The sequence below is a fragment of the Trichechus manatus genome, unplaced genomic scaffold, assembly GCF_000243295.1.
Source record: "Trichechus manatus latirostris isolate Lorelei unplaced genomic scaffold, TriManLat1.0 scaffold00005, whole genome shotgun sequence".
NCBI lineage: Eukaryota > Metazoa > Chordata > Mammalia > Sirenia > Trichechidae > Trichechus > Trichechus manatus.
In genome coordinates this window covers 24,413,823-24,438,639 of record NW_004443941.1, presented here as the reverse complement: position 1 = coordinate 24,438,639, position 24,817 = coordinate 24,413,823, and the positions used below count along the sequence as shown (strand labels likewise).

The 24,817-nt window shown below is 37.4% G+C and overlaps 1 protein-coding gene across 4 annotated transcripts in view; it reads right to left on the bottom strand.

Annotated features, from left to right (window-relative positions):
- Positions 1-24,817, bottom strand: part of SOS1 (SOS Ras/Rac guanine nucleotide exchange factor 1) — a 173,481-nt gene that overhangs the window by 8,911 nt on the left and 139,753 nt on the right. For 3 of the 4 annotated variants that reach the window (XM_023735711.1, XM_004369538.2, XM_012556736.2), the window contains 4 exons: positions 18,465-18,582; positions 2,440-2,612; positions 2,127-2,243; positions 614-878 (listed from right to left, as the gene is read on the bottom strand). In XM_023735711.1, coding sequence (XP_023591479.1) covers positions 614-878; positions 2,127-2,243; positions 2,440-2,612; positions 18,465-18,582 — 673 coding nt within the window. Of the gene's footprint in view, positions 1-613; positions 879-2,126; positions 2,244-2,439; positions 2,613-18,464; positions 18,583-24,817 lie in introns of those variants that run through there. The other variant, XM_023735714.1, reaches the window with a different exon arrangement.

Sequence of the window (24,817 nt, the reverse complement as noted above, 5' to 3'; positions counted from 1 at the left end):
GAATCCACCAGCTGCTCCTTAGAAACTTTATGGGGCAGTTCTGCTCTGTCCTTGAGTCGGAATTGACTTGACAGCAATGGGTTTTTTTTTTTTTTTTAATATACCACCAGCAAGATGGGGTAGCTTGAGACACGGTTAAGCAGGAGTTTGAATTTGATACACTGCAAAATTAGAAGCTACTGCAGAGTTTGGTGGGGAGGGAATCATGTACCCTGAGTAATATTCAAATATGGTAATTCTGAAGGCAGCGTTTAAAACATGGGACTGACATGCCCTGCAGATTTTATTATCTTTGTTTTCTCTGGATAGGACGGATTCATTTTAAACTCATAAACTGAAAATAAATGATTAAATGAAGTTTAAATTACCAATTTCATTGCCAGGTCTTTCAGTGAAGTACAATAAATTTGAAAAGGGTTGTTTCAACAGATTTTTTTAAAAACTGAAAGCTGCTGGAGTTTTGAATTTGTTTTATTTTTGTAATATTTGTTGAAATGGTATTTGACTTGCCTGCAAGTTCACAAAAAAGTTGTATCAGAGAGATTCTTTTCTCCCTTTAGCATGTACAATACTGATCATTACTTTAAAGCACTAAAAAAATTTTAGCACCTACTTGAGTGAAAAGGGCTCGAATGATCAGAATCAAATACGCTGCAAACATCTGTGGCACTGGAAGCACCAGAAGCAGGAGGAGGTGTTAACGGTGTTCTTGGAGAATTTGGTGCAGATGCTGTACTTTCTGTTTCGTTTTCAGGGATCCGACTATAACTAATCTTCCTTGGCTCCTGCTGCAGAGGTGTGGGATGTCGCATGGTGCCAGGTCTTGGGTTTGATGGACGGACACCAGGAGATTTTAGGGGATAGCTATATTTTTTTGGCTGTAGACATGTCAAAAGAAATATATTATTTAAAACACCATAATAGAAAGGAAGGTTTTTCTATATGTGCCTGGAAAATGCAACTGATATCTAGGAAAACCAAAAATCACTAATAATGAATTTACATAATGATTCAAATCAAAGTGTCCAAGTTGAAGTATTAACATATCCCACTTTGCTGAAGCCATGGCTATCTAAATTGTTAGGAAATGAATTTCTTCTAATAACTGAGTTTTCATCCTATAAATACAGGGGAGAGTGTTTATTATTTTAATATTTTTTGGATGGAAATCTTTCTAAAATTGTTTCTTCTCTGGCTTTTTAAATGGACTGATTGTGAAAAATTTTAACATCCTGGAAAAGCCAGGATCATCATTCTAAGTTACAGCTCCTTGGTATGCTATCATACCGTGATGCCACCAGGACCACTGGAATTATTTATAAATGCTTTAAGTTGCTAAAGTTTTCATCTGTGTGTGTTAGTTTTATGGTATTTTTCTTGCAGAGTAACCATTTCTCAGTGATATCATCATGCTTCAAAGGAGCAGACTATCTACCCATTTTCAATTTGCTGTTTTTAATCCATCTTATTAAAAAGTGTTTCAGGACTGAGAAGTTTTCTTGTGAGGTAACTGCATAAGCTCTAGTTCACAGGCATTAAGAAATTTATGTTTACTTCCAGATTCCTGACTTTCTTAGGTATAAGAGAGATCCCATTCAGAGCAGTGAGGGGATACTGTACATAAATCTGGCCAGGCACTAAAAAGTAATAATAAAAACAACAACAACAACAACTTTATTTTCCCAAAGCATCTTTAGCCAAACCTGATATTTATAGCTAATGATCCATGGTTATAAGTTCTAGTAAGTCATTACTTTAGAAAAAATTTATTATAAGTGAATCAGTATAAATCAATCGAATTTCCTGTCCTTAAATCTTGAATAATAATTCTTTTGTTAAAGAATACAATAAAAAACTTACACATTTGCCCAATTTCTTTGTCTATCAGGATGTGTTCAAATTATTATTAACATTCATTTATTTGGAACCAAATGGAATATTCCTGAGGATATCTGTTAAGCATGTAGCCTTTACTTTTAACCATCACATGTGCACTTCATCTCTGAACATCTTTATAGAAATCTAATCTAGATAATACATATCATAGTAATGACATCATCAGCTGTAGATGACAACTAAAAAAAAATATATAAATGTAAAAAATATATAAATATATGAATGCTTACAAATCTTGGGAGAGGCTTAGGGTTTCGTGGTTCTATTTCTAGGGATTTGTTGAAAAGATAATCTGTAAATTCTTTTTCCATGCTATTTCCCATTGGATTCAAGTTTTCAAAGAACTTCTGAAACAAATGCAGAGATAAACAATTGTTAATATTATTTTAAATTCAGTTTGAAATCCATGAAAGTAATTTAAGAAAATATTTTAAATGATTTAAGTTTTGTTTTCCTTTTTCTGCTCTACCAAATAAACCTAACTTTCAACAGGCAGTTTATAAACTTAATCAGAAACATGTTCCCTTAAATAATTCAACTTACTTTGATACCTGATTCTACTCGTAAACAGTAAGGCTGATTTTGGTACTGCTGGATCTCTCCTGTTATTTCTGCTACTTTCCTCCTTTTGCTGAAGTTTATAAGTTCTTTTCCATGTCTTTTTAGGACCTCAGGGTTGCCTTCTTCTGTTTTCAAGATATTAGTTAAATAAATTCCTGGAAGATATAATGAAATTATTTCAGGGATCAAAAAGGAAAAAGCTAGTTTGTTTTCTCTCCCATGTGGCATATAGCACTGTACCATCCCAATCATCATAAGCGAAGAGTCAAGGCAAAGAAATCCATGCTATGAAAAACAACAAGCTAAGTAGGTACCAATAAAGGTTTTTATAAGTATCAAATTCTCTACTGAAAGACTTACATTTTATAAATACCCAAGGAAAAGGGAGACCAAGTTTACTAACAGTTGTTTCAGGAGGATTAAGTAACCAATTTTCCATACCCGCTAAACCACTGTTATTTGACAGAAATCACAGTTTTGTTAAAGGAACTTCAAGAATAACCCTATCACTAATGACACACTTTTTGGCAAAAGGGGAAAATACTAAATTTTGAGGATCACATTTTCTGCTTACTCTGCTCTTGAGGCCACACAAAAGATAATCACAATTTGCAATCCAGAGGCAGTACTGTTTAGATGGGCTTACTCCTGGCAATGTGGAAGGATTTGCAAGCTTATCAAACCACAGGACTGTTATGATTTATGTATATTCTGGTCTTCAGTACTTCTGGGCTTAGTGGTAATCTGGTGACTGACTTCCTGTTTCCCCATCATTGCAGGCTGTGCGCTGGATAATTAGGAGAATAAACAAGTAGCAAGCACTTTAGTTCCTTTTTGTTCTAACATCAAGGTTCTGAAGGCAGCTCTGCTGCTTTCTACTTAGGTGATCTTGCAGAAATTGCTTAGCCTCTTTCTGCCTCAGTTTTCTCATCTGTAAAATGGGGACAGCTGTGAGAAATACAAGAGTGAATTTATGTATTGGCTTAGAATAAACCCACTTGCCACAGAGTCAATTCTGACTCATAGTGTACTGTGTGTATCAGAGTAGAATGTACTCCATAGGGCTTTCAATGGCTGATTTTCTGGAAGTAGATCGCCAGGCCTTTCTTCTGAGGCACTTCTGAGTGGATCTGAACCTCCAACCTTTTGGTTAGCAACAGAGCGTGTTACCTGTTACACCACCCAGGGACTCCAAGGCTTAGAATAACCAAAAAAAAAAACCCAAACCACTGCTGTTGAGTTAATTCTGATTCATATCAACCCTATAGGACAGGGTAGAACTGCCCCCCTAGGGATTCCAAGGCTGTAATCTTTAAGGAAGCAGACTGCCATGTCTTTCTCCCACGGAGTGGCTGGTGGGTTCAAGCTGCTGACCTTTCAGTTAGCAGCCAAGTGCCCAGAATAGTGCCTGACAAAAAGTAAGTGCTTAATCAGTTACTGTGATTGTTGATGCTATTGTTGCCATTCTGTATTTTGGCCCTATTTTCTTATGCTTTCGCCTTTCCCCGCGAAGAACTGACATGATGCTTTGGGAAGAAAGGAGGTTGGGAATATCTGAGTTCAATCACTCAATACATATGTATTGAGTCCCTGCTACATGCCAAACACTGCATAACGTACTGCAAATACAATGATGAATAAGGCACACGCAGTCCCTCACCGCGAGGACGTCAGAGCTTTGCATGTGGGCTAACAGTACAATTTGGTAAGTCCTGTATTACTAGTGATGCTTAAGGTGCTGCAAGAGCACAAAGCAAGAGTGCCTAACTCTGCCTTGAGCTGGTAGGGTTAGAAAAAGCATCAGAGATGAGGTGATGCCTGAATGAGTCTCAAAGAATGAAAAGAAGTTTAATGGACAGAATAAAATGGAAGGGCATTCTAAGCAAAACAGCAATGTGTAGGAAGGCATTGAATTGTGTTGAAGCTTGGAAGGCATATTTAGATACAGCTTATTGTTTGGTATGGCCAGACTATAGGGGTTTGGCGTATGGGGTGGGGAAGACTGGTGGGATAGGAGGGCAGACATAGGCAGGGGCTAGATCAGTGGTTTTAAATGCTTCTTTGATAAGAGGCATACTTTAAATACTAGAATTTTGGGCCACATCCTTGAAGAGATTAAATGACTCAAATCAATACTAAACAAGGAAGCAATAATGAAATATGATTTAGACAATACTTGTTTGATTCAGACAATACTTGTTTGATTCTAAAAAAAAAAAAAAAATCCAGTTACTAAGTTATTGGCTATTCCACAGCACCAACTGTTTGCCTAGTAGAACTGTTTACTGTTTAGGTGACTTGATTATACATTCTTAAGACAAAGTTACCATGTGTTCTAATAAGCACAGGCTCTTTGATTTTCCATGTCTGCCTGTAATTTGGCTCTTTTACTTGCAGCCAGTTATACTCTCCTCTACACTAAGTTGCATGATTCATTTAGCGCACTGCTCAGTCAGACACACATGTCCATAACAGTATGCATATGCAGTGGCAACCAAAATTAACCTTACATATTGGTCACAAATTGATGGCCTAGCTATGAAGAGTTTGTGAGTAGTAGCACTTGGGCTGGGTCAATAAGAGCCTTTTGTTTAAGAGCTTAATTTTTATTCAGTAAGTAATTAGGAGTCCTTCACCTCAAGGAGGTCAGAGCTTTGAATGTGGGCTAACGGTATAATTTGGAAGCATATTTGCATTCTAGAAGGATTACTCTGGCTGTACTGTGAAGCTAGATAGGTTCGAAGGAATTAAGACCAGAAACAAGAAGACCAGTCAGCAGGCTCTCAGGAGTCTTGGTGAGATGATGAGGGTGCTCTAGGGTCTATGGGCATAGAGTGGAGGAGACATATATTTTAGAGGTAGATTACACAAGAACTGGTTAACTGGCAAGGGAGGGAAGACTCTTAGCTTTGTGCTTGGGTGACTGAATGGGTGGTAGTGCATGGACTGACAATGGAAACACAGTGGGGAATAATAAGTTTTTGGGACGTCATAGGTGTTAAAAGTATACTTGAATGAAGTTTTGAAAATGCTTATGAGTAGCATTTTGGGAATTATTTTATGTGTAATTAATGGCTAGTTCAAAGGAGAACAGATGATCAGAGAAGTGATATGTGAACTTGTAGATCATACACTGCATCAGTAACAAATGTTTAAACACGCATCCTCAATATATGTCTATTTGTTAATTTAAAAATGTAGTACCAGTATATATACAAGACCTAAATGTTATGTATTAGTAAAGCTTTATATTTTTCTTATATTTTTACATAAGAAATAAATGTAAATAGAAGGTCTGGTGAATGTACTTCAAAAGATTGTTTTATATTCCTTACTCTGGGGCAGCTGTTCTCGGGAAAGGAAAAGCAGAGCATCATGATATAAATAACAAAGAGGGGTAAGGTTTCACATTTTGGTAATGCCTTTACCAACCTTCCTGGGAAAAAGTGGCTGCTCGGGGTTCTAGGTTCTCATAGCACACGGTTCATTCTTCTACCTACTATGTCTTATTTGTCTCTATTCTCAGCACCTAGCACTGGGCCTGGCACATAGAGGCATTCAGTGATTGTCTTTAAATTAATGAAATAAACGTGTTATTTCAGAATAGAAGAAGAGAGTGATTTGGAGAATAAAAGACCAGGATGCAAAAGACATACAGTCATTTCTAAAATGTCAGCAAAGCAAGGATAGAGAAGGAAGCAAATTTACAACAGAAGGTGGACATAAGATCAGAGTTGTGTAGTAGGAAAGAGCAAAGTCAATGCCATAGGCTTGGATGTTTGTGCATAGAAGAGAGACTTGGCTGAAGGCAGGACCTATGTCCTTTTACCTAAGAGAATGTCAGTTTGCCTACATATCTATTCTACCTATGAGCAGACCATTTGAGTGTACGGAGAAAAACTGGGATATAGACCAAAAGTCTGACATAGCCTTGGAAGGAGAAATCGCCTGACTTATTCTGTGACTGGCGGCAGTCTCAGCAACAGACCTGAATAAGATTTCTGGTAAATAATCTTAAAAAGAAGTAGAAGTGTCAGACACTGTCCCTGACCCTCCAACAGAGGGGAGGTGGGGGACTGTACCCAGAATTAAAGACAAATTATCTGGAAGGAATTTCTACAAACTAACATATGGATGGGATGGAATTAAGAAGCAGGGATAACATCTGGCTTTACCAGAACCATGAAGTCATGCCTGGGAATCTCCAGGGACTTATAACCTTTACTTTGAGAATACAGTGAAGACATTTCCTAGACCAGCAAACTGACGAGGGACAATTTAAATGAACTACCTTAAAAGAGCAGAGGTTCCATAACCAGGAAGATGAGTAGATAGGGTGCGAAGAGTGGTAGGTGGGCTGTCTGTCTGTACTATCAAACTACCTACGTATGTTTGTATTCCAAAACTAACTCATACATCTCAGCTTAAAACACCTTAATGCAATCATACTTAAGTGTAGGTCTGAACTTCCCCTTTTTTCACTTAACATGTTATAAAGATTATTTATGTTAGTTCATAAAGATGTGAGGAAGAGTATTTTAGAGAGTCTAGTTTGTATGAATAAATAGCCACCAATCAGGGTAATGGAAGAGCAGGGGCCAAACAGTGAGCCCATGGAACTCCCTGAAAGTTTCTTTTCCCCTCTGTACCAGAGATCATACACTATCATGAGTGGCATGACTATAAGCTCAGTGAGCATAGTGACTATGTATTTTCCATTTTTGCAAGCACCTGACATAGTCCCTGATACTCAAATATTTGTTGACAGACTGAATGATATGGACATCAGACCTCCCCGGATCCTCCCCAGGCTCCCTTGTATGAACTTGCATTATCGTCACCACACTTAGAAGTAAATGCGTAGGCTTTAATGTTTAACAGAAAGAAAAACATAAATGAATTCAATATTTCTATCAAGAATTTAGGGGGATACTGCAAGACCAAAAGAGACCTACATGAATGGAAAAACATACCATGCTCATGGATAGGAAGACTTAACGTTATGAAAATGTCGATACTACCCAAAGAGATCTACAAATATAATGTATATACTGACCCAAATTCCAACACCATTCTTTAATGAGATGAAAAACTAATCACCAACATTATATGGAAAGGAAAGAGGCCATGGACAAGTAAAGCATTACTGAAGAAGAACAACAAAGTAGGAGGCTTCACGCTCCCCCATCTCAGAACCTACTATACAGCCACAGTAGGCAAAGCAGGCTGGTACTGGTACAATGACAGACACGTAGACCAATGGAACAGAATTGAGAACCCAGAAGTAAATCCATCCACCTATGGACAACTGATCTTCGAAAAAGGTTCGAAGTCCATTAAATGGGGAAGAGATAGTCTCTTTAACAAATGGTGCCGGCAAGACTGGATATCCATTTGCAGAAAAATGAAACAACATCCATACCTCACGCAATACACAACAACTAACTCAAAATGGATCAAAAAGCTAAATGTAAAACCTAAAACTATAAAGATCATAGAAGAAAAAACAGGGACAATGCTAGGGGCCCTAGTATGCTGCATAAATAGAACACCAAACAAAACTAAAAATGCACAAACAGTGGAAGATAAACTAGATAACTGGAATCTCCTAAAAATTAAACACTTATGCTCATCAAAAGACTTTGCCAAAAGAGTAAAAAGTGAACCTACAGACTAGGAAAACAATTTTGGCTACAACATATCTGGCAAGGGGTTAATCTCTAAAATTTATAGAATACCTCAACACCTCAACAACAAAAAGATGAACAGTCCAATTAAAAAATGAGCAAAGGATATGAACAGACATTTCTCCAAAGAAGACATTTCGGTGACTAACAGACACATGAAGAAATGCTCATAATCACTAGCTATTAAGAGAGATGCAAATTAAAACTACAATGAGATACCATCTCACCCTGACATCAATGGCACTACTCAGAAAAACAGAAAACAACAAATGCCGGCAATGCAGTGGAGAGACCGCAACTCTTATACACTGCTGGTGGGAATGTAAAATGGTACAACCACTATGGAAAACAATATGGCGCTTCCTTAAAAAGCTAGAAATAGAAATACCATATGATCCAGCAATCCTGCTCCTAGGTATACACCCTAGAGTATTAAGAGCTGTCACACAAATAGACATATGCACACCCATGTTCATTGCAGCATTATTCACAATAGCAAGAAGATGGAAACAACCTAATCAATGGATGAATGGATAAACAAACTGTGGTACATACACACAATGGAATACTATGCAACAATAAGAAATAACAATGAATACCAAAACATCTCACAACATGGATGAATCTGGAGGACATTATGCTGAGTGAAACAAGTCAATCACAAACGGACAATATTGTATGAGACCACTATTATAAGAAATCGAGAAAAAGTTTACACATAGAAACATTCTTTGATGGTTACCAGGGATGGGAGGGGAAGGAGGGAAGATGACTAACTAGAGAGTAGACAACGTGTTTACTTTGGTGAAGGGAAACGCAGTGTATAATATGGGGCAAGTCAGCACAACATAACCAAGGCAAGGGAACACACTGAGAGGTACACAAGAATAAAAGGTAATGAACGTAAATATAAATATTATAACATACACAATCCTGCAAGAACATAAATAACAAACAATAACTTATCAGTAGACACATAGGTAGATATGTATGCTGAATAGGTGTGGAAAGGCTTATGGGAGTACACCCTTGTGTATATATAGGTTTGGCTGTGGATATTTCTACATACATAATTGTATGTGCTGCATGTATATCATATATATAATAGAGCACACAGGGGGTATAGTCATGAAAACAGCCTAGACATAACCAAACACTACATGGGACTGAGTTACTGGGTTTGAAGGCTGGGGACCATAGTCTCAGGGGTCATCTAAGTCAATTGGCATAATATAGTTCATAAAGAAAATGTTCTACATCCTACTCTGGTGAGTAGAGTCTGGGGTCTTAAAAGCTTGCAAGCGGCCATCTAAGATACAACTATTGGCCTCTTTCCGTCTGGTGCAAAGGAGAGTGAAGAAAACCGAAGACTCAAGGAAACAATTAGTCCAGAGGACTAATAGACCACAGGAACCATAGCTCCACCAGCCACAGACGAGAAGAACTAGATGGTGACTGGCTACTAATACTGACCACTCTGACCAGGATCACAATAGAAGGTCCCAGTTAGAGTGGGGGAAAAAATGTAGAACAAAATTCAAATTCATAAAAGGACCAGATTTATTGGTCGGAGAGAGACTGAAGGAACCCTTGAGACTATACCCTTCTAACTTGGAATTGAAGCCAATCCCAGAGATAACCTTTTAGCCAAATAATAGACAGGCCTATAAAATAAACAGTAACACACATGAGGAAATAGCTTCTTAGAACAATCATCTACATGAGACCAAAAGGAGAACATATGCCCAAAAGCAAAGATAAGAAGGCAGGAAGGGGCAGGAAAACTGGATGAATAAAAATGGGGAATTCAGGGTGGTAATGGGGAGAGTGCTGACTCATTGTGGGGACTGGAACAATTTGTGTATCAACTATTGGCTGGGAAACTAATTTGCTCTGTAAACCTTCACCTAACACAATTAAAAAAAGAATTTAGGGGGAAGAAAAAAAGTCCCCAGGAATATGGAAGACATTAATAATGATAAAACTAATACATGATAATAAAATAAACGAATAATAGAAAATCAGAAAATAATTAAGTTTAAGATCTTATTGTTTAGAAGAAAAAAAGCAAAGTGAAGTAAAATAAAAATAGAGATAAGAAAGATATACTGGAAATAGAAGTGATTTTAAAAATAACATATTGGTAGATATAACTGAATGGCAGTAATTTAAAAAAACTAAAATGATAAAATTTTCTATAGCTGTAAACTAAAATAGAAAATTGCAGACGAAATGAAAAAGTTACCATAGAATTAGGGGGCAGTAATGATTCAGTAACAGAATTCTACCTTTCCATGCAAGATACCCAGGTTTGATTCCTGCCCAATGCACCTCATGCACAGCCACCAGTGATCTGTCAGTTGATGTGTGTTGTTATGATGCTGAACAGGTTTCAGTGGAGCTTCCAGACTATGCTGGACTAGGAGGAAACGCCTAGCGATCTACTTCTGAAAAAATCAGCCAATGAAAATCCTATGGATCACATAGTCCAACCAGTTGTGCAAGGGGGTTGCCATGAGTCAGGGGCCAACTCCACAGCAGCTAACAACAACAATCATAGAATTATATCCTAGAGAAGATTCCAGGCTTAGGTGTTTTCTTTCTGTTAGAATACTTCAAAATTCACAGGAACAGATAATTCCATTGTATGTCAGAACAGAAAAAGATGGATAGCCACTTATGTTACAAAGTGAATATAATCATAGTAACAAAAGTTGATAAATATAACACAAAAAGGAAAACCACACACCAATCTCATTTATGAAAATGGATGTAAAACTCCTAAATAAAACAAAGCAAATAGAATTCAATTTCTGTAGTTAAATGATTAATTCACCAGAAACAGAGTTTAATATTAGAAAATAGGAGAGTTCAATATTAGTAAATCTTGATAATTTCAAGTTGCTAAATAAGAAAAATTAGATTTTCTCTCACTAAGATGACAAGCAATTTAAAGAGTAAATATACATATTGACAACAAAAATACTATAACTATGAAAAAGATACTTTTTTAATATAAAAACATCATAGCAAGTAGCAAAATTATATATCCCTGATGAAACAAGAATTTGAAAGAGCTGCTTATTTTTACCATTATTAACATTTGCTTGGGATGTTATGTACAATTCTATATAGCATGACACAGAAGAGCAAAGGAAGAGATACTGTATCATTATTTGTAGACACAATTAAGTAGTTATAAAAACCAAGGAAATTTAAAACGTTGAAACTAAGGGTAACTATTCAAAAATTCAGAAATTGTAATAAAAAATACGGAGGAATAATAATAAAGGGAACTGCTAAGTATCACAAATATTCTTTCCAAATTAATCTATAGATTGTTCTAATTGTATTTTGGGGAATTTGCACAAATATTATACAGTTTATTTGGAAAAATAAATAGATAAAACTGTCAAAGAAAATAATGAAGGAATAGTGAAGAAACAACTTTATCTAATATGAAAACATTATAAAGCAGGGTTTCTCAATCTTGGCATTACTGAAATTTGGAACAGATAACTCTTTGTTGTGAGGGACTGTCCTATACACTGTAGGATGTTTAGCAGCATCCCTGGCCTCTACCCACCAGAATGTCTGTAGCACTATTCCAATTAGAACAATAAAAAATGTCTTCAGATACTGCCAAATGTCCCCCAGGGGGGTGGGGGTGGAATTTGGCCTCAGTTGAGAATTACTGATTCTAAAGTAACAATCATTAAAATTATGGCACTAGTATAAGAAGTCAAAGGGACTTTGATTAAAGAAGGAGGTATCACATGAATGGAGAAAAAGGATTATTCAACAAACCAGGATCAACAATAGGGAGAAAAGTAAGTGCAATATAGTGAATTACTTTAATATGGCCCTTTTAGCCATGGTCTTTGTGACTCCCACAAAATGACTGGGTGGGATCATGCAAATAAGGTATATGAAACCCTAACGAGGGGATTGGTCAGTTTTGCCATCCTGCTAGGCTTAGAGCGAGCAAATCCCAGAAAAGGAAAGGGGCTTCACTACCATCAAGAAGAAGAGCCAGGAGCAGAGCATGTCTTTTGGACCTGGAGTCCCTGTACTGAGAACATCCTAGACCCAAGAGACACAGCAAGAGTTGTAACACTGAAGATGGCATGAGACAGTGAGAAGCGGTGGCAGAGAAATGGCGGCAGCAGAACCAGGAGACAGTGTGGTGGGCTTTCCAGTCCACAGAGTGAGGCAACTACAGTGGGTGTACTGACCCACAGAGTAAGAGAGCTGGAGTCTTCAGGCAGGAGGCTTGCTGGCAGAGCGGGGTGCCTCCAGGCACTTGGTGGAACTAGGCTGGCTCCCCAACCCAGTGACCGAGAGCTGAGCACCTTCTGGCTGAGGCTTACTAGTGGAGTGGGTTGCCTCCAGGTACTTATTGATGGAGCTGAAGGGCTCTGTAACATTGCCCAAGCAGGGCAGAGGACAGGCTGAGGGCCCAAGGGCTGAGAGAGAGGCCTGCCTATGGGCACGGCTGAGAAGCAGCTGTTCTGACCAAATAACTGTATCCTGAGCCATTCCTGATCCTGAATTGTAACCTGTTACTTCCCTAATAAATCTCTTAACTGTGAGTATAGTCTATGAGTTCTGTGTGTCCACTGCAACAAATTATCGAACCAAGCAGAGAAGTAGGGAATGCCGTGGGAGGGACCCTGGTGTTAGATTTGGTGAAAAGACTGGAAAGAGGAAGTACATCTGACCTCTACCTCACAGGAATCGGCTTTGGACTGATGCTGATCTTGATGGTGATTCTCTCTCCTCTCCCTCGTGAAGTTAGATGAGGTCTGATGCCACACATCATTTTCATAATAAGTTTGAGAGTTTCATATAATATTTAAAATAAAACTCAGTTTGATTAAACAGTTAAATATAATTTTAAAAGTCAAATAATAAAAAAGAAGAAATTATGAGTAAATATTAAATTATTAGACTGGAAAATCTAATGATAGAAACAACAGAAATTGTAAAGTAAACGACAGATTATGGACTTTAAAACTACTGTATGTCAAAGGATAAAAATTAAAAGGCAGGTTGGTAAAAATGCCTGCAGTGGATATGAAAAACGACATGGACAAGAGAATGTAAATATTAAACAAATGTATGGAAAAATGTCCACATCAATCAAGGAACGAAAATTAATACAACAGGTAAGAGTTTTTATCTGTGAAAATAACAAATAAAAAAAGTACCCAAAATTGGAAATAATGGGATGAAATCTGCTTTGTCATCTACTTCTGATGACAACATAATCAAGTATAAGCCTTTCAGAAAGCAACTTGGCAGAATCAACAATATCAAAAGCTGGCTCTTTGAAAGGATCAACAAAATCGACAAACCATTGTCCAAACTGACAACAGAGAGACAGGAGGAGAAGCAAATAACCCAAATAAGAAATGAAATGGACATTACAAGAGACCCAACTAAATAAAATAAAGAAGATCCTAACAAAGTACTATGAAAAACTGTACTCCAACAAATTTGAAAACCTAGAGGAAACAGACAAATTTCTAGAAACACACAACACACCTGAACTAACACAAACTGAGGTAGAAAATCTGAGCAGACCCATAACAAGAGAAGAGATTGAAAAGGTGATAAAACAAAAAACTCCCAACAAAAAAAATCCCTGGCCCAGATGGCTTCACTGGAGAATTCTACCAAACATTCACAGAAGAGCTTGCACCAGTACTACTCAAGCTATTTCAGAACACAGAAAAGGAAGGGATACTTGAAGCCAGCATAACCCTGATACTAAAACCAGACAAAGACACCACAAAAGAGAAAATAACAGACCAATCTTTCATGAATATAGATGCAAAAATTCTCAACACAATTCTAGCCAATAGAATTCAGCATCATATCAAGAAAATTATACACCATGACCAAGTGGGATTCATACCAGGTATGCAAGGATGGTTCAACAACAAAAAATCAATCAATGTAATTCACCACATAAATAAAACAAAAGAAAAGACGCACATGATCATGTCAATCAGTACAGAAAAGCCATCTGATAAGGACCAACACCCATTCCTGATAAAAGTTCTCAAAAAGATTGGAATAGAAGGGAAATTCCTCAGCATAATAAAGGGCATCTATACAAAACCAACAGCCAACATCATCTTCAATGAATAGAGACTGAAAACATTCCCCTGAGAATGGGAACAAGACAAGGGTGCCCTTTATCACCACTCCTATTTAGCATTGTGCCGGAAATCCTAACTAGAGCAATAAGACAAGAAAAAGAAATAAAGGGCATCCAAATTGGTAAAGAAGAAGTAAAACTATCCCTATTCGCAGATGATATGATACTGTACAGAGAACCCTAAAGACTCCACAAGAAAACTTGAACTAATAGATTCAGCAGAGTAGCAGGATACAAGATAAACCTACAAAATCAGTTGGATTCCTATACACCAATAAAGAGAACTATGAAAAGGAAATCAGGAAAGCAATACCATTTGTAATAGTCCCTATAAAAAATAAAATACGTAGGAATAAATCTAACCAACAACATAAAAGACCTATATAAAGAAAATTACAAAACACTACTGAAAGAAACCAAAAGAGACCTACATAAATGGAAAAACATACTATGCTCATGAACAAGGAGACTAACATTGTGAAAATGTCAATTCTACCCAAAGCAATGTACAAATACAATGCAATCCCAATCCAAATACCAACAACATTCTTCAATGAGACAGAAAAACTAATCATCAACTTTATATGGAAAGGAAAGAAGCCCCAGAAAGTAAGGCATTATTGAAAAAGAAGAACAAATTAGGAGGCCTCGTACTACCTGATCTCAGAATGTACTATAAAACTATGGTAGTCAAAACAAGTCTGGTACTCGTACAATGACAGACACATCGAACAGTGGAACAGAATTGAGAATCCAGATGTAAATCCATCTAAGGCCACCTGATCTTTGACAAAGGCCCAAAGTCCATTAAATGGGGAAAAGACGGTCTTTTAAACAAATGGTGCTGGCAAAACTGGATATCCATCTGTAAAAAAAATGAAACAGGACCCATACCTCACACCATACACAAAAACTAATTCAAAATGGATCAAAGACCTAAATATAACACCACAACTATAAAGATAATGGAAGAAAAAACAAGGTCAAAACTAGGGGGCCTTATTAGTGGCATAAACAGGATAAAAACCATTATTAACAATATATAAACACCAGAAAAGTTAGATAAATGGGATCTTCTAAAAATTAAACATCATCAAAAGACTTCACCAAAAGAGTAAAAAGAGAACCTACAGACTGGGAAAAAATTGTGGCTAAGACATATCCAACAAGGGTCTAATCTCTAAAATCTCCAAGATACTGCAACACCTCAACGACAAAGACAAATAATCCAATTAAAAAACAGCCAAAGGAAATGAACAGACACTTCACCAAAGAAGACCTATAAGCAGCTAACAGACACACAAGGAAATGCTCGCGATCACTAGCCATTAGAGAAATGCAAATAAAAACTACAATGAGATACCATCTCATCCCAACATTACTGGCATGAATCAAAAAACCAGAAAACAACAAATGTTAGAGAGGTTGTGGGGAGACAGGAACTCTTAATGCATTGCTGGTGGGAATGCAAAATGGTATAACCATTTTGGAAAATGATATGGCACTTCCTTAAAAAGCTAGAAACAGAAATACCATATGATCCAGCAATTCCACTCCTAGGAATATAACCTAGAGAAATAAGATCTGTCACATGAATAGACATACATACACCCGTATTCACTGCAGCAGTATTCACAACAGCAAAAAGATGAAAACAACATAAGTCCCCATCAACAGATGAATGGATAAACTATGGCACATACACAATGGAATATTATGCAATGATACAGAACAATGATGAATCTGCGAACCATCTCACAACATGGATGAATCTGGAGGGCATTATGCTGTGTGAAATAAGTCAACCACAAAATGACAAATACTGTATGAGAGCACTAGTATACAAACACATGAAAATGTTTCCACACAGAAAGAAACAATCTTTGATGGTCACGAGAGGGGACAGGTGGGGAGGGAAAAACACTAACTACATAGTAGATGGAGCTCTGGTGGCACAGTGGTTAAGAGCTTGGCTGCTAACCAAAATGTCAGCAGTTTGAACCCACCAGCTGCTCCCTGGAAACTCTATGGGGCAGTTTACTCTATAGGGTCACTATGAGTTGGAACTGACCTGACGACACACAACAACAACAAAACAGTACACAATACTGGGGAAGTCAGTGCATCTTGACTAGTGCCAGGTCGTAGAAGCTTCACAGACAAACCTAAATGCCCTGAGAGACTGAGGTACTAGGCTGAGGGCTGGGGATGATGGTCTCGGGGGACATCTAGCTCAAATGGCATAACATAGTCTATAAACAAATTGTTCTACATCCGACTGTGTTGAGTAGCTGGCTAGCGGCCATCTAAGATATATCTACTGGTCCCATTCTGGCTGGAACAAAGAAGAATGAAGAATACCAAAGACATAAGGGAAAGATTAGTCCAAAGGACTAATGGACCATAACTAGCATAACCTCTACCAGACTAAGCCCAGAACAACTAGATGGTGCCTGGTTACCACCACTGACTGCTCTGGCAGGGATCACAATAGAGGGTTCCAGACAGAACAAAATTCAAATTTACAAAAAATAAAAATACCAGGCTTGCTGGTCTGAGAGAGAGTGGAGAAACCCCGAGAGATGGCCCCCGAACACCTATTTAACTCAGTACTGAAGTCACTCTTGAGGTTCACCCTTCAGCCAAAGATTAGACAGGTCTATAGGGCCAACAATAATACAAGAGAGGAACATGCTTCGTAGTTCAATTCATGCATAGCAGCCCAAAAGCAAAGACGAGAAGGCAGGAAGCAAAAGGAAAACTGGACAAACGGAAACAGGGAACCTGGGGCAGAGAACGGGAGGGTGTTGATACATTGCGGGGTTGGCAATCAATGTCACAAAACGATTTGTGTATTAACTGTTTAATGAGAAACTAATTTGCTCTGTAAACGTTCACCTAAAGCACAATAAGAAAGACAGAAAGCAACTTGGCAATACATATCACGAGTAAAAAAACTAACCTTTTAACCTAATTCTTCTTCTGGTTACCTGTCTCAAGGTAATATTCACGAATACAGAAAGAAAGGTATATATATGAAGATATTTATTATAGCATTATTTAGGAAAGTAAAAAAGCTGGAAACAATGTGTGTCTAATCACAGAGTAATGGTTAAATTATCATATCAACTTTATGGAATATTATGCAGCCATTAAGATGATAATTTTAAAGAGTATTTAATAAAACATGACAACATACCTATGATATGGTAAGTGAAAAAAAGCAAAGTACAATGGGTACATGTCATATAATTGCAATTATATATAAAGTGCACAGCAAAAAGATTACAAGTAAATACAAAAGGGGCTGGTTATGAAACCTGAACAATTAAATGTAGGAAATATGATTTGTTACTTGAAACAATGAGGACATCAAAATTGTTATGTGCAGTATAACTTAAAATTAAACAGAAAAAAGGTGTATCTAGAAGGGAAAAAACTAGAAGAAAATCTATCACATATTAAAAAGACTAAACACTATACATCTGATAAAGTTCATCATTTCTATAAGCATTTAGAGGAAGGAGCATCAAAACATACATACACGCAGAGAAAAATAGCCAGTGGTGAAAGAGATACTGAAGACATGAAACACAGGAAACAAAGGATGGAACAAGATAGAGGACCTACGGAAAGGGAGAAGATTGAGATGGTCAAAGTTTCAATCTTAAAAGGAAGGAAGGAAAAGGAGCTTCCTTAATCTCATAACAAGAGGGAAGAAAAAAGGGTGGATGAAAAGATTAAAATTTTGATATGCTGAAGGTATAGGCCCAAAGGCACATACACTATGATTTTTAGCCATATGAAACTGTGTGCAAAAAAACATAACTATAAATATGGATGAAGTATGGCCATGCCTGTTCTACAGAGCATTTGGTTTATTAAAAGTCAATGTGAAAGATTTTTATGAATATAAAAACATAAGTACTATATAATATCTAATGGCTACCTGAAGAAAAATAGAAAGTGGAATGTATGTACTGGGGTTGATCTTAAGAAGTTCTAACAGAAAAATTCTAAGGGGATTCTATTAAATATTTGTTAAATAAGTATTTTCTGCTGTAATACTGTACATGTCTATATTCAGTCATTTAATGAAATAAGTGTCTTGTTTTATCCAGAAACACAATAAAAATTTAAGAAGAAATACTCACCAAAGAAAGGCACGCATGGTGGATTAATAGACCTGAGTTTTGCCAAATATTTCTTATAGTGATCTTCACTCAATTCATGAGCTTCTTCTAAAATTTTCTTTTGGCGACTTGGTATTTGCTACCAACAAAAAAAGGAAGGATAAGTTTAGAAGAGGAATCACAGATTTTGCCCCCAAAATGCTAAGAGCTACCTTTTTAAGTTAGCAGTTTTGAGGCTAAAAGTAAGGCCTAAACACAACAGTTATCAGTTTGATTCTAAGAATGTAACACTACTTCAGAGAAACTATTTTTATATATCCTAGTACAAACAGTGCGTTCAAACATATCAAAGATCATGGAAATGGTGTGGGACTGGGCAACGCAAGGTCTCCTAAGTCAGAAATGACTGGATGGCAACTAAAAACAACAGTACAAACTTAGCATGTGTGTGCCATTCTTTGCACAATGATGTAAGCATTTAATTATACATTTTATTACAAATTAAGTGCTGAAAAAGCTTTTTCTTCTTCTAACTTAGACTATTGTTGTTGTGTGCCATTGAGTCAATTCTGACTCACAGTGACCCTATATGACAGAGTAGAACTGCCCTATAGAGTATTCTAAGTTGTAATCTTTATGGGAACAGATTGCCAGGTCTTTTCTTCTGCGGAGTGGGTTCAAACTGCCGATCTTTTGCTTAGCAGCAGAGCACTTAACCATTGAGCCACCAGGGCTCCTTACCTGGGCCAGCTGTGAATGTATTTTAAATACAGTGCTCTAATTTTTAAAGAGCAACCAATCTGTCACAAAATTAAGGTAATTTCATCTTTTATTTTAACTTGAAAAGGCAATTAGATGAGACATTTAAAAATTAATGAATCTGAGAGTTGGAGACAACATGGCGCTATAGACAGAAGCACCATGCCGTCCCTCCACAGCAAAGACCCAAAAAACTAAGCAAAACAGAGACAAACATCAACCCTAGAACCCTGAGTGTCAAATGAAGAGATAAAGAACTCAACCAAGCACCGAATGGAATAAGAAACTGACAGAGAACAGAGAATAAAGAGAGTTACGCGCAGAGGTCCTCTATCAGCTAACACAGCACAGATCCACCATCTTGGACTCGTCAGAGATCAGCAGACAGGGAGTACGGGAAAGCAGATTCATGGAGCTCCCAGCAGGAGACAGAGCACCTGGTAACCGGGGAGACACACTTTCCCACTCCCCTCTCTGCTTCCCCCTGCTTGCCCTTTGCTGCTTCCCAGGTGGCCAATTCGCGACCTCCCGGCTGGCTAATCCGCAGCTTCCTGGTGGGCCCATTCACAGCTTTCCGGTGGGCTGATTCGCTGCTTCCCAGCAGGCCGAGACCGTGGCACAGGAGGCGCTGGTTTGGTGCCGTGCTGATCCGCCCTGACCACGATGGCCGGCTTCTTCACTGCTATTTCTTTGTTGCTGGTACTGCTTTTTTTTCGCCTCTTTTGGTTTCTTCCCCACCTCTCAACTCCTCCTCCTTTCTCTCAAACACATGACTCTGTGCCATCTTTGCTTCTTCTGGACAGGCTGTGAAGCACTGTTCAGTTGGGGAACTGCTTCCCTGGTCCACGCTGCCACGCTGGTGGGTTCCCTGAAGGCTTTTTTTTTTTTTTTTTTTTGGTATGTCTTCTTTCGATTTTCCTTCTCATTTTTCATTTCTAGGTTTCTTGTCTCTTTCTACTTACCTTCTTTTCCTGTCTCCTGAATACCTGGCACTGTGTTTCATCTCCCCTCCTAGCCCAGCTCTACTGCACAGCTTGGGAGCTGCTTTCCTGAGCTGCAAAACTGCACCAGTGGGATCTCTGGGGTCATTTTTTTTTTTTTTTTAATTGATTTATTTTCTTTTTATTTTTTCCTTTTTTTTTTTAACTTCATTTCTTGGTTTCTCATCTCTCCACTCAGACGGCAGACTCCCTCAGCACTATTTTTTTTGGCTCCTGTTTGTCTCCTCTCTGTCTCCTTTCCCAAACCCGACCTAGCTCCACACATCACAAACTCTCCCTCCTCCTCCCTCCTGCCGATCTGCACTGTATGCTGACCACTGCACTCCCAAGCATCACAGGCATCGCTTACTGGAACCTGCCCTGCACTGACCCCTGGCTCACATTGTTGGCCCCGGTATGTGCCACAAACAACTGATCCCAGCCCCTCCCCTTCAGCTGGACCTGCCCTGCTGCACCCTAGCTGTGCAACTCGTCCTGCCCATTGGACAAGGAGGTGAAAAATATTGTGTCCACAGAGGAGCTAACAACAAAGAACGCACAGCCTGCCTGCTCAGACATAACCAACTAAAACAAAAAAGTGGGAAGAAACAAACCTACAATCAATAAACGAAGAAAATAACCCCTGAATGTCCTAAAATCAGCAGACAACATTAAAACATAAAAAACAAGATAGGATGGTTCCAGTAGGTGTGCAAAAGAAAACGCCAGATGACTTTCCAGTAAAAGAAAAGGCACTAGAATTACCTCATAAAGAATTCAAATGTCTGATATTAAGAGTCATCCAAGAATTGAAACAAAAAGCAGACAAAAATGAGAAAAAAAATACACAAATTCATGGAAAAAGCAGGTAATTTCATGGAAAATACAGACCAAAAAAAAAAAATGGAAGAATTCAGGAAAATAATACAAGAACAAAATGCCAAAATAAATTCAAAACTAGAAATCATACAAAAACAACAATTAGAAATCCAAAAGAATAAACAACAAGATTTCAGAAATGGACAGTGTCACAGATGGGCCAAGGAGCAGGTTTGAAACAATGGAAGAAAGGATCAGCAAAACTGAAGACAAATACTCGGATACAACTTTGAGGAAAAATCAGAAAAAAGAACGAAGAAAAATGAAGAAACTCTGAGAATTATGTGGGATACAATCAAAAGCAAAAACCTGCGAGTGATTGGAGTTCCAGAACACGGGGAGAAAATGGAAAACACAGAGAGAATCACTGAAGAATTGCTGACAGAAAACTTCCCTAATATCATGAAAGATTGAAAACTACCATCCAAGAAGCTCAACGAACCCAATATAGGATACAGCCCAAACGAAAATCATCAAGGCACATCATAATCACAAAGAAAGATTCCTGAAAGCAGCTTGAGAAAAATGAAAAGTCACATACAGAGGGGGAAACAATAAGACTAAGGTCTGATTACTTGGCAGAAACCATGCAGGCAAGAAGGCAACAGGATGACATATATAAAACCTTGAAAGAAAAAAATTGCCAACCAAGAATAATATATCCTGCAAAACTATCATTCAAATATGATAGTGAAATTAGGACATTTCCAGATAAATAGAAATTAAGGGAATATGTAAAAACCAAACCAAACTTATAAGAATTATTAAAGGGAGTCTTTCGGTTTGAGAACAACCATCAGACGACAGCCTGAATCTAGGACACAAGATCACACCAGCCAGATACCAACCTAGGAAATGAACTCTCAAGGACTATTCAAAACCAAAAGACTAACAACAGAGAACCAGAAAAGTTAATCTGCAAATGACAACAACGTCAGAACAATAAAAGAGGGAATAAACGGTGTAGGTATAGAACTTTCTAATGGAGAGGAAGGCAAGACGATACCAAGTAATAACAGACTGGTTCAAACCTAGAAAGATAAGGGTAAATTCCAAGATAACAATAAAGAAAGTTAACAAACCTACTCATCAAAATAAAGAAGAAAAATATAAAGTCTCAGTAAAAACAAAATCTGCGAAAACAGAAGAAATGAAAAAAAAAAATCCACAAATGAAAGGAATTCAGCGTAGGAGTAAGCGGAACAAAGAAATCGTCAGCACCACAAAAAAAAGCACTACAAAATGACAGCAATAAACTCACACCTGTCAATAATTACACTGAATGTAAATGGCCGAAATGCACCCATAAAGAGAGTGACAGAATGGATTAAAAAAACAGGATCCATCAATACACTGTCTACAAGAGACACACCTTAGAAACAAAGACATAAATTTATTAAAAATCAAAGGATGGAAAAAAATATATCAAGCAAACAGCTACCAAAAAAGAGCAGGAGTGGCAATACTAATCTCAGATAAAACAGACTTTAAAACCAAATCCACTATAAAAGACAAAGAAGGCACTATATCATGATTAAAGGGACGATCCATCATGAAGACATAACCATAATAAACACCTATGCACCCGACAGGGCTCCAAAATACACAAACTTTAACAGCACTGAAAAGAGAAACTGACAGTTCCACTATAATAGTAGGAGACTTCAACACACCACTCTTGGTAAAGGACAGAGCATCTAGAAAAAAACAAAGATACAGAAGATCTCAAGGCCACAATCAGCCAACTTGACTCATAGACATATATAGAACACTGAACCCAACAGCTGCAAAGTACACATTCTTCTCCAACTCACATGGAACATTCTCCAGAAGGGATCACATCTTAGGCCACAAAGCAACCCCCAACAAAATCCAAAACACTGAGATAATACAAAGTGTCTTCTCTGATCACAACACCATCAAAGTAGAAATTAAAAACAAGAAAAGCAAGGAAAAAAAAATCAATTACATGGAAACTAAACAACACCCTGCTTAGAAACCACTGAGAAATAGAAGAAATCGAAGACGGAATAAAAAATTCCTAGAATCAAATGAGAATGAAAACACATCATACCAAAACCAGTGGGACATAGCGAAGTCAGTGATCAGAGGTCAATTTATAGAAACAGACGCACACATCAAAAAAGAAGGAAGGGATAAAATCAAAACATCAGCTACACAACTCAAAGAAATAGAAAGAGAGCAGCAAAAGAAGCCTATAGCCACAAGAAGAAAGGAAGTAATAAAGATTAGAGCAGAAATATATAAAATAGAGAATAGAAAAACAATAGACAGAATCAACAAAACCCAAAGTTGGTTCTTTGAAAGGATCAGCAAAATCAACAAACCACTAGCCAAACTGACAAAAGAAAACAGGAGAGGACGCAAATAACCCAAATAAGAAATGAAATGGGGGACACATTACAACAGACCCAACTGGAATAAAAAGGATCATAACAGAGTATTATGAAAAACTATATTCCAACAAATTTGAAAACCTAGTGAAAAAGGGACAAGTTTCTAGGAACATACTACCTACCCAAACTATCACAAATTGATGTTGAAAATCTGAACAGACTCCTAACAAGAGAAGAGACTGAAAAGGTAATTTAAAAACTCCCAACAAAAAAACACCCTGGCCCAGATGGCTTCAGTAGAGAATTCTACCAAACATTCAGAGAAGAACTCACACCAGTACTACTCAAACTATTTCAGAACATAGAAAAGGAAGGGATACTTCTGAATTCATTCTATGAAGCCCGCATAACCCTGATAACAAAACCAGGCAAAGACACCACAAAAAAAATTACAGACCAATATCTCTCATAAATATGGATGCAAAAATTCTCAACAAAATTCTAGCCAATTGAATTCAGTATCATATTAAAAAAAAAAAAAAAATACACCATGACCAAGTAGGATTCATACCAGGTAAGGAAGGATGGTTCAATGTAATCCACCACATAAATAAAAGAATCATATGTTCATCTCAACTGATGCAGAAAAGGCATTTGAGAAAGTCCAACACCCATTCCTGATAAAAACTCTCAATAAAATAGGTATAGAAGGGAAATTCCTCAACATAATAAAGGGCATCTATACAAAACCAACGGCCAACATCATTCTTAATGGAGAGAGGCTGAAAACTTTCCCCTTGAGAATAGGAATAAGGCAAGGATGTCCTTTATCACCACTCCTATTTAACATTGTGCTGGAAGTAGTAGCTAGAGCAATAAGGCAAGAAAAAGAAATAAAGGGCATCCAAATTGGTAATGAAGAAGTAAAACTGTCCCTATCTGCAGATGATATGATACTATATATAGAAAACCCAATTCAGCAGGGCAGCAGGATACAAGATATACATACAAAAATCAGGTAGACTCCCATACACCAATAAAGAGAACGACAAAAAGGAAATCACGAAAACAATACCATTTATAATAGCCCCTAAAAAAATAAAATACTTAGGAATAAATCTAATCAGGGATGTAAAAGACCTATACAAAGAAAACTACAAAACACTACTGCAAGAAACCAAAAGAGATCTACATAAATGGAAAAACATACCATGCTCATGGACAGGTAGACTCAACACTGTGAAAATGACAATCTTCCCAAAGCAATCTACAAATAAAATGCAATCCCAATCCAAATACCAACAACATTCTTTAAAGGGATGGAAAAAACAATCATTAACTTTACATGGAAAGGGAAGAGGCCCCGGATAAGTAAAACATTACTGAAGAAGAATAAAGT